General features: G+C 36.1%; 1 protein-coding gene across 1 annotated transcript; it reads left to right on the forward strand.

Annotated features, from left to right (window-relative positions):
- Window positions 1–1,502: 1,502 nt before the first annotated feature.
- LOC125355955 (dehydrodolichyl diphosphate synthase complex subunit NUS1-like) lies at window positions 1,503–5,150 on the forward strand. Its single transcript, XM_048352206.1, has 2 exons — window positions 1,503–1,548; window positions 4,488–5,150. Exons 1-2 carry the CDS (start codon window positions 1,503–1,505, stop codon window positions 5,051–5,053), a joined length of 612 nt encoding a protein of 203 aa, XP_048208163.1. The 3' UTR covers window positions 5,054–5,150.
- Window positions 5,151–11,836: the final 6,686 nt, after the last annotated feature.

The raw sequence follows: 11,836 nt of genomic DNA on the forward strand, positions 1-11,836 counted from the left end.
AAGCTGGTGATCACGTGGCTTTGAACCCAACAATAACAGAAAGTCTAAAGCAGGCAGATCATGGCTCAGGCATGTACCCTACCTCAAAAATAACCAATAATAATAATAAAAAAAAAAACCAACAGGGCTTAGGGGTATGATGAAAGTGGTAGAGGAACAGTTCTATCCAGAACTCAGTGGAGCACTGAGTTCAATTCCTGGTACTCTCTAAATAAATAAATAAATAGCACTGAAAATATACTTATTCAATTCAGAATTGATTTGTGATTAAACAAATATTAATTGCATGTTTTTAAAAATGATTACCATAGTTTTATTCATATAACAAGTACCTTAAGAGGGCAGCTGATTTGGAAGCAATTATACATATACCTACATCCCAAACCTCAACCTCAAACAATAAAAAGCATACCCATGTGTATTATAGTAAAAGAAAAAATGAAACTGGGTACTGGTGGCTCACACATGCAATCCTAACTGCTCAGCAGGTTGAGACCCAAGGATCATGGTTTAAAGTCAACTCTTGGCAGGAAAGTTTCAGTGTGACTCATTTCTCCAATAGGCCACTCAAAAAATTGGGAGAGGTGCTGTGGCTCAAGTGGTAGAGCACTAGCCTTGAGCACAAAGAGGCTCAGGGACAGCACCTGGGCCCTGAGTTTAAGCTCTATGAGTGGCAAACATAAATGAAATTGAATTCATGCTTTTCTAAATTACTCACTTTAAGACTCTCCACTTGATTATTTCTAATGTCCATCCTCTTTACAACAATGGACATTATCCTTCTGTGTTATTAACCCCAGCTGATGGTCCTTGAATCAAATATTTTACAGTGTGCCACTGGATGTCAAGAAATTCTCATCAGGGCTGGGGATATGGCCTAGTGGCAAGAGAGCTTGCCTCTTATACATGAGGCCCTGGGTTCGATTCCCCAGCACCACATATACAGAAAACGGCCAGAAGTGGCGCTGTGGCTCAAGTGGCAGAGTGCTAGCCTTGAGCAAAAGGAAGCCAGGGACAGTGCTCAGGCCCTGAGTCCAAGGCCCAGGACTGGCCAAAAAAAAAAGAAATTTTCATCAAAGTTTGTGTACAGACCATAAAGCATAGGCCTATTTTTTTTCCTGCTTCTCATTTCATTGAGGGTGAGAAAACACAAATGACCAATTTTCTTTAACTTGTTAAACATTTACCAAAGCAACATATCCAAGAAAAGCTAGATTGGAGCAAGGGGCAAACAATGTTTATGAGAGGAAGTATGTCAAGAAGAGCTGGCAGGTAAGAAGGACAGAAAAATTAGGCAACTGGTAACCACAGGAAACAACTTCATGTTTAAAGTGGAAATCTAGCTGCACCCAATTGGAAAAGATTTTGCATGCATATGTACAACATATATATTATTTTGTCACAAATAAGTTTGAAATAAAGTAAGCAATATTATTGGTATCTTGAAGTATATTGAGGACTTTTAGGTCAAGTGAGAGCAGAAGTACTTTCTTTTGGAAGAAATGACACACTGTACAAGTGGAGAAAACCTAGATTTTCCTGGCACAGGTAAGTGTGTTCAGAGGGTAAGTTCTTTGTCAGAAAAAGCAAAGGTTAAAAAAATTGCAAATGTCCAGAAAAATGACACTGTAAATTCTTAGTACTAATTTACCTACTGTATTTATTTTAATGATTTCCCTTAGGCAAAATATATTTCTGTGTTCTCTTGATCATTTCATGTCTCTAACCTCAGTGGTTGACCAGTCTTCCTACCTCTCATATTCGCAAATTCACAAGCATGTCTATTTTAAACATTCATTTCCTTCAACTGCTAAACTCCAATGGGAACAATAAATGTAAAATCAGAGAGATGGAATGAATTGAGATGGGAGGTAAAGTGGAAAATGTAGACTGTGAAAATTGAGTATTTTATAGAAGGGTGGCCCAGCAAATAAGTAATAATAGCTAATGGTGAATAATAGGGCTAGGATGTATTTTTCTTAAATTGAGTTGATAAATTAGTTTAAAGGAACGAGTAGAGCAAGGGAGAGAAAATTATAGGAGAGAGACTATGACCAAAAGTATCCATTTCAGTTGTCAATAAGACTCAAAAGCCTGATTAAGAAATGTCCTTATTTAACAGATGTAGGACTGCCTTATTAGAGAAGGAAAGAAAAGATTAAGCCAGATTTATAGTTTTGCTTTTGTAATAAATTGTGAGATATCCTGACTGGTAGATTTTATTTTCCCCTGTAATGTATTATGAATCACAATTTGTGACAGTTAAAGAAAATTGGAGTTGGTGAGCACCAGAAAGGAAGCTAGCTTTGAATAGAATGGAAAGGAAAATTAATTATTTTTAAAAGATGAAGAAGCCACCGATTATAAATATTGGAAGTATATTAGTGGCATAATGAGTCAATGGAATTTCATACTGGTAACACAGGGTTGTAGCCATCTGTATTAATGTCCAGAAACAAGAAAAAAATGATAATAGTTTCTTATGCTCATGAAAAACCAAATGTGTCACAAAGGCAAATGTTTGTGCCATTCTTAAAAACATGATTTAAATACAGAGTTCTAAGCATATGTAATAAGATGAAGGCAAGAAGTAATAAACAAAGTTTCATTACATCAATTAAACATTTCTATAGGTTTAATGGGCAGCTTAATGAAAAAATAATATAACAAGCTGAGAGCAAGGTGAAAATACATGCCTTTGTCATCCTTGGGTGTTACAGAATCAGATCTGATAGTTGAGAATTGGATCATTCAGTTTATCCAGATTTGATATGGGTGAAGTGGAAAGTCTATGTTATATGGGGGAATATTTCTGGTTGATTTCCCTGTCTATTAGTTTGGTGGTTGACAAATGGATAGTTGAAAGAGACACATGGATAATTTATAACAATGAAATAGGTATTTATACAATGTGGAAGATTGTTAACTTGAAGTGATATGATATACACTGAGTTGAAGGTGCTTTTAGGGATTACTAGACTCTCAAGAGATATATTCTTACTTTGACTTTCTATTGACTATTGATTATGATGTTCTATGATTCAGTACAAGGAAATTTCAGCTTTTAGAAGTTGACAGGAAATACTACTTCACAGGAAATACTGGAATACAGCAGTCAATATTACACATAAATTAGACATCTTATTTAAGCAGTGCAGGGTTATCCCTTTCTCTATTTCTCTTCAAGCCCATCTTACTCTCTTATTATGACAAATGCATTTTGACATGGCCATATGCTACAAGAAACTTATCACATTTTTTAAAGTTGATAAATTGACAGAACAATCTTCCTCTTGAGAAATCTAAGAATGACGTGATTTTCACACTTGAAGCTCTGAAATCCTGAATAATAATACTAGAATTCATCTTGTCATCATAATTGGCCCCAAGTTTTATTATTCTGTCTAAATAAGAGATTAATTTGGTTTTAGGCTTGGTGGCTCATATTTGTAATCCCATCTATTTAGAATGAGGAGATTGGGAAAATTGTGGTTAGAGGCAGGCTCAGGTAAGATCCCCATGTCAACCAATAAACCAAGTGTAGTGACATACCTCTCTGATCTCAGATAACTGGGGAACATAGTTCAAAAGACCATGGTTTGGAGCCAGCTCCAGGCAAAATCACATGAAGCTATCAAACAAATACGTAAAGCAGAAAAATTGAGGTTGTGGATCAAGTGGTGTTTACATATGCCTAGCAGAGAATAAGGCCATTAATTCAAAACTTCAATTGTGCTGTTGAGAGAGAGAGAGAGAGGAGAGAAAGAGAGAGAGAGAAAGACAGAAAGATAATTGTATCTGTAATGATATTTTTGAATAAACTCAGAAATAGGTATAGCTAATGGAGACAATAAAAGGTGGTCAAGAACCATAATGTTGCTGGCTAGGCAGAAACAGAAACAGAGAAGTCTTTGTCTTCTGCCTGGACATACCAGGCATACCTGTGAGTACCTGTGGATGCTATCCCAGCTCAATTCAACACAGAATGAATAGCTGAGTGCATTGGCCCATAAGAGACCTCCAGCCATGCGGGTAACATACAGATCTACCCAGCTTGATATGAGCAGGCAAATAAACATAGCAAGTAGACTAATATCTGCTACTTCCTCTTCCCCAACATAATTGATTTGTACTTTTGCATACAGGGCACTTTTTTTTTTTTTTTGTCGGTTGTGGGGCTTGAACTCTGGGCCTGGCTGCTGTCCCTGAGCACTTCAGCTCAAGGCAAATGCCCTTCCATTGAGCCACAGTGCCACTTCTATACAGGGCAGTTTCACTCACAAAAACTAATAACATTGTTGAATGATGATTCAATCATTGAAAAAAAGAATTTCAAATGTTACTAGAAGCAATGAACGTGAATATACAATCTACTTGGGTCTTTATGACACAGCAAAAGGAAATGTATATAGTTATGCGTATACACATCCAAGAATAGGCAGACCATAATTAAGCGGTCTAAAGATGTATCATTGTGTTCATAAAAGAAAGTCTAGGTCAGAGTTGTCGAGCAGCCAATCAGAACCGGTCATGTACCAGCAGGAGCGGGACCTCCGAGGGAGGAGGAAGATGGCGGCGGGGGCGAGGAATTTTCAAAAGAAATAATTCCAGATTGATGGATGAAATTTTAAAACAGCAGCAGGAATTTCTGGGCCTAGATTGTTCCCAATACTCAACAGAGTTCGCAAATAGTAATGAAAAAGATGATCAAGTTTTAAATTGCCATTTGGCTGTGAAGGTGCTGTCCCCAGAAGATGGAAAAGCAGATGTTGTGAGAGCTGCTCAAGACTTCTGCCAGTTAGTAGCCAAGCAGCAAAAGAGATCCACAGATTTGGATGTAGATATGTTAGACAGTTTACTTAGTTCAAGTGGTTTTCCTGATCCTGATTTAGTGTTGAAGTTTGGTCCTGTGGACAGCACATCAGGCTTTCTTCCCTGGCAAATCAGATTGACTGAAATTGTCTCTTTGCCTTCCCACCTAAACATCAGCTGTGAGGACTTTTTCTCTGCCCTTTGTCAGTATGCAGCCTGTGAACAGCGTCTGGGAAAGTAATGATCCCCAGTGTGCAATTTGATTTCAGGCTTTTGGAGAAAAGGATTCAAGTGACTCTGATGTTTACGAAGCACCTATGAAACCCTGTATACACCTAGTTCATATTCCTCATAATTTAACAACAAACACAAAAAAGTGTCTTACTTGAGAGTGAATGAGTGTGTGTGTATCTGTGTGTGTGTGTGTGTGTGTGCGTGTGCGTATGGAAATAAACTTATAAATGGGGGAATGTTGGAGAACGAAGTACACAAACCTGCAACTTGGAGCAGAGAGCAACGATGTTTTTTTTTTTTTCTCAAATTTTTATTATCAAACTGATGTACAGAGAGGTTACAGTTTCATATGTTGGGCATTGGATACATTTCTTGTACTGTTTGTTACCTTGTCTCTCATGCCCCCCTCCCTCCCCCCTTTCCCTCCCCCACCCCAGGTGTTCAGTTCACTTACACCAAACAGTTTTGCAAGTATTGCTTTTGTAGTTATTTCTCTTTTTTTACCCTGTGTCTCTCAAATTTGGTATTCCCTTTGAATTTCCTATTTCCAATACCAGTAAACATGGTTTCCAATATACTCAGATAAGATTACAGAGATAGTGTAGGTACAACCATAGGAAGGTGATACAAGAACATCATCAATAATAGAAACTACACATACACATAGGACGTTGAAAGTAGTTACAACTGTGATATATCACTTGTTTCCATAACATGGAGTTCATTTCACTTAGCATCATCTTATGTGTTCATAAGGGTATAGCTATTGGGCCTTGTGATACTCTGCTATGGCTTGCCTAAACCTGTACTAATTATTCCCAATAAGGGAGGCCATAGAGTCCATGTTTCTTTGGGTCTGGCTCACTTCACTTAGTATAACATTTTCCAAGTCCTTCCATTTCCGTACAAATGGAACAATGTCATTCTTTCTGATAGAGGCATAAAATTCCATTGTGTATATGTACCACATTTTCCTGATCCATTCATCTATGGAGGGGCATCTGGGTTGGTTCCAGCTTCTCGCTATGACAAATTGTGCTGCGATGAACATTGTTGTGCTGGTGGCATTACTGTGATTTTGTTTGTGGGCTTTTGGATAGATACCCAACAGTGGGGCTGCTGGGTCATAGGGGAGTTCTATATTGAGCCTTCTGAGGAATCTCCATACTGCTTGCCAGAGTGGCTGAACCAGTTTATATTCCCACCAACAATGAAGTAAGGTTCCCTTTTGGCCACATCCCCTCCAACAATTGTTATTATTAGTTTTCTTGATATATGACATTCTTGCTGGGGTGAGATGGAATCTCAATGTTGTTTTGATTTGCATTTCCTTTATGGCCAATGATGTAGAGCATTTTTTCATATGTCTATTGGCCATTCTCATTTCCTCATCAGAGAAGTTTCTTTGTAAGTCATTAGCCCACTTGATGAGGGGGCTATTGGTTCTTTGCGGTTTTGTTTTGGAATGGAACAGAATTGAAGACCCAGAATTGAACCCACAGAACTACGCCTACTTAATCTTTGATAAAGGAGCTAAAACAATAGTATGGAAGAAAGATAGCCTCTTTAACAAGTGGTGCTGGCAAAACTGGCTCAACACATGCAACAAACTAAAACTAGATCCTTATATATCACCCTGCACCAAAATAAATTCCAAATGGATTAAAGACCTTGAAATCAAAACAGGCACCCTGAAAACACTAAAGGAAGGAGTAGGAGAAACACTTGGGCTCCTTGGCACAGGACAGAACTTCCTTAACAAAGACCCTGAAAGGGTACAAATCAAAGAAAGGTTGGACAAATGGGACTGCATCAAACTGCAGAGCTTCTGCACGGCAAAGGACATAGCTCTCAAGATAAACAGAAAGCCCACAGACTGGGAGAAGATCTTTACCGGACATTCAACAGACAAAGGCCTCATCTCTAAAATATATGCAGAACTAAAAAAATTACCTTCTTCCAGAGCAACGATGTTTTAGGAGCTGAAATTTCAGATGAAAAACTTCAGCCCATGCAGCTTCCCTGTTTCTGTGGGGAGGGGAGGGAATGATTGGAGCTGGCTCAGTTGTCGTGTGGGGTTGAAGAAGGAATACCTTTTGTCCAGTCTTTTTCTAGTGACCAAACTTTTATTTTTAAGAATAATATATGGACTTGTCTAATGGAAACAGTTTGAGGAACTTCAGGGAATGAAGTTGTTCAAAGCTTCCTCATTAGGCACAGGGAATACCTGTCTTCAGTTGTCCGTCCATTTCATTACTTTATTAGAATTCAAGTAATGTACCTTGAGAGTATTGCTCTGATATCTGTTCTGAGGTGTGAAGATCATTTGAAAAAGAACTCATACACTGAAGTACAGAATTTAAAATTTTACGTATTAAATTCTTAAATATTGATTTAGTCAAATCAGTAAAGCAAATGTTGTAATCTTAAAAGTCAAGGTAAAAAAATTTCCAAAAAAAAGAAAGTTAAGTTTTGATTTTTTAAAAATAATGAATAATATCCATGTAATGCCCAAAGTTAGTTTAAAAATGTTTCCATGAGTCATTTTTATTTAAAGCAAGTAACCATTTGACAAATTCCCAAGGTGGTTATCTTCTCCCCTGCCCCACAAAGTAATTGGTTGTTCTTTGGAATAACACTTGGGATTTGTATTCACTAAATGCCTGTGGTAACTTAGTATAAAAAGGTAAGTTCAACTGAGGCCTGTGTAGGAAATAAAATATTACCAGAGTTTGTGAAAATATTTAATTTTACATGTTCTCTTTCATGGCAGAGAACAGCACTGGTTCTGTTACTTTAAAAAATGAATAAGTGATTTCTTGATATGTGTTTTAATAGTATTCCCTCACTGCTGATCCTTGAACAGAAACTATTTGTATTTGATGAATGCTTTTCAAAAAAAATCTTATTGAGAAGTATATAAGGTTATGTACATTTAGAATGGAGTAGCTTAAATACTAGGTCTCAGAAGTCTGCAAAATAACAATGGAAGGCTGGATTTAGAAAGCATGGTCTGGAATTGCTTGCCAGATTCTAAAGTGATGAAGAAAAAAATGTTTCAACTTTGAATTACAAAACCCCATTTATGATTTTAAAAATATACTTGAAATAAAAGTGATTAAACTAAAAAAAAAAAAAAGAAAGTCTAATCACACCCCAATCTAGTTGGATAAAAATAATAAAAGTATGGCAAAAATCAATGAAATGGAGACTAAAACTAAAAGTTAATTCTTATAAAAGATAAATAAATATCTATCTGAGGAAGTAGAAAATGAAGAAAATAAAATTAGAAAATTTGCAATATCACAAATATACAAATGACCAAAAGATAATGAGTGAATACTTATAAAAGTTATTTTCAAATAAATTGGAAAATTTAGAAGAAAATAATGTTTCTAAATACACATATCCTTACTAAATTGAGGCAAAATAAATGTACATAAATAGATTTAAAAGAAACACAAATGGCTAGATTGAAGTAGATGGATTTGCAAACATTTAAAGACTAATACCAATATCATGAAATAGAGAAGAAAATAAACTCAATCTATATAGCCAGTATTAAACTCATTCCCAAAATTGGACAGGGCCACCACACACAAAAGAGAGCATTGTGGCTCAATTAATTTTACACAACAGCTCTATGTTTATATGAAAATCTGAGATGCCTGTAGCTGTGTTGGATTAGGATATGTCAATTGGGCTATAGAAATAATGCAAGTGTATTCTACTTATCAATTATATTTCTTGGTATTTCTTGTTGAGATGAAATTTCTGACCTTTTCTTTGATCCAAAAGGGATGTCTCTCATATGTACTTTGTCACATTTTTCAAGTACATTTTGCTAAAACCAATTCACAAAATGCATCTCTAATTATTGAATAAAAGACATTGAACCCTATAATTGAGTGCTTGTAATTACAGTTAAAATTATAAAAACAACACTATAATTGCTTAAAGCATAGTTTTTTGACACTACATCCCAATTAGATTGTATTGAACCTAAAAGATTAGCTGTAGACTTTTCAATGAACTTAACAACTTTCAGAGGGGCAGGGGGATAGGGAGAAGGGAAAGTGGGAGAAAAATGAGGTTGGGAATAACAATATTCAACAAGAAGTGTACTCATTAACTTACATATGTAAGCGAAGCATTACTACCAAATTCAATCTACATGGCCAGGGTAACCCTCTTCCCATAACCAGAGAGGGACACATTCAAGAAAGAGAAATATTGACCTACGACTTTTAATATTATTGTAAAGGTGATGTAAGAGGGGTTACAGTTACATAAATAATGTAACGAGTACATTTCTTGTCAAAAAGTGTTACCCCCTAACTTGTTCTCTCCCACTTTCTCTCCCCACTGATACCACTTCTCCCCAAATTGTAAAGTTCATTTCCAGCATAATGCCTTCTAAGTATTCTCTTGCATTGGTTCAACCTCTGTCCTTTGTCTCACCATTTGGGGATATTCCCTCCCTTTCCACAATCACACAACATATATAAAAGGCTCAGGGGACCAAAATTTAAAAAAAAAGCAGTAACAACAAGGAATAAATCAAATGGGGGAAATAAATGAAAAAAGAAATAACTTCCCACAATAAAATAGAAACAAAATAAAACAACCCCCCTTGTTTCTATTTCTTGGAGTTCATGTTTAGTAAGACAGATACAAAGAAACAGAGGCTCCATAGGTTCCCTCAATTGTAATAATTAGTGTATGTGTAGGATAATCCTGGCAAAGGATCACAATATCTCAATAACTACGTACATATGGCCCTAAAATGATGTTAATAGGCATGGAATCCCTTTCTCTCTCTCTTTCTCTCTCTCTCTCTCTCTCTTATGGAAGCAAAACTTCTCTAAAAAATTCTGGCCAACTGACTTCAAGAACTAATAAAAAAACTCATACACTATGACCAATGGGATTTATCCCAGAATGCAAAGCTTGTTAAATATATCCAAATAAATTAATGTCCAATATATGAAAATAAATGAATGTAAATTAACACACCAATAGGAGCAAGGACAAAACCACATGATCATCTCAATATATTCAGACAAAGCATTTGACAAGATGCAACACATCTTTATGATGAAAGTTCTGGAGAAACTAGTCATCCATGGAACATTCCTCAGTGTAATAAAGGTTGTGTATGGCAAACCTATAGCTCGCATTATGCTTACTGGTGAAAAGATAGGACCATTACTCTAACATCAGGAATAAGAAAATGATGTCTTCTTTCTCCACTCTTCAATATGGTATTAGAATTCCTAGCCAGAGAAATAAGGTAACAGACAAAGCTAAAGTGGATCCATATAGGGATTGAGGAAGAATATGCTTCCTTTTTGCAGATGACATGATTCTGTATTTAAAAGACCCCATAGATTCCTCTCTCATGTTATTTGAGATAATCCAAAATTTTAGCAAATTAGCAGGGTATACAATTAACCCATAAAAATCAGTAGCTTCTTTTGTATGCCAACAATGAGAAGGGAGAAGCTGAAATCAGAAAAGCAACTCCACTTGTAGTAGCCTCAAAATGTACCTAGGAATTTCCATAACCAAAAAGTGATGGACCTTTATAATGAAAACTTTAAAAACCTAAAAAAGGAAATTAAAGCAGAATTAAGAAAATAGAAATTCTTCCCATGCTCCTGGATTGGGAAGAATTAGTGTCATGAAAATGACAATATTGCCAAATACTATCTACAAATTCAAGGCAATACTCATCAATATCCCAACAACATTACTTAATGAAATGGAAGAAGCAATCCAAAAATTCATATGGAAAAACAGAAGACCTCAAATAAGAAAAACAATTCTTATCAGGAAAAACAGTGATGGAAGACTATCAGTATCAAACTTCAAAGTCTATTATAAAGCCTTAGTTACCAAAACAACTTGGCACTAGCGCATGAACAGGCCTGTGGACCAATGGAATGGAAAAGAAGACCCAAAAATAATCCTATGGACATTTGGTCACCTAACCTTTGATAAGGAGCCCCCCCCGCCCAAAAAAAAACACAACAACAAAGAGTGAAAGACAGCCTCTTTAACAAATGGTCCTGGTAAAATTCACTGTATATGTGTAGAAAACTGAAGTTATATCCTTATATATTACCTGGCACCAGAATCAATTCCAAATGGATCAAAGACCTTGAAGTTAAAGCAGATACTCTGAAAATATTACTGAAAGGGAAAGTGGAAACTTTATGGCTCCTTGGTACCAAAATGAACACCAATTGGATCAAAGACCTCAAAGTAAGAGCAGATAACCTCAAAGAAATAGGAAATACACTAGGGCTCTTTGGCATAAGTCAAAACTTCCTAAGTAAAGATCTAGCAAATCAAATAAAGGCTAGATAAATGGATAACATTAAGCCTCAGAGCTTCTGCATGGCAAAGGACATAGCTAACAAGATAAATAGAAAGCCCACAGATTGGGAGAAGATCTTGCCTAGCCATACAACAGAGAAGGGCATTTTGTCATAAATATGTCTAGAGCTAAAAAAAACTAAACACCCAATAACAAATCCTCAAAGAAACAACTACTCATTAATAAGTAGGAAAAAGAATTAAAAAGAGACTTTTCTGGAGAGGAAATAAGAATGGCCTATAGACACATGAAGAAATATTCAACATCCCTGGCCATATTAGAAATGCAAATAAAAACTATATTGATATTCCACCTCACCCCAGTTAGAATGGCCATTATCAAAAACAAACAAACAAACCAACAAACAATAGTTGCTGGGAAGGATGTGGCCAAAAGGGAATACTACTG

The sequence above is a fragment of the Perognathus longimembris genome, chromosome 8, assembly GCF_023159225.1.
Source record: "Perognathus longimembris pacificus isolate PPM17 chromosome 8, ASM2315922v1, whole genome shotgun sequence".
NCBI classification, from domain to species: Eukaryota; Metazoa; Chordata; class Mammalia; order Rodentia; family Heteromyidae; genus Perognathus; species Perognathus longimembris.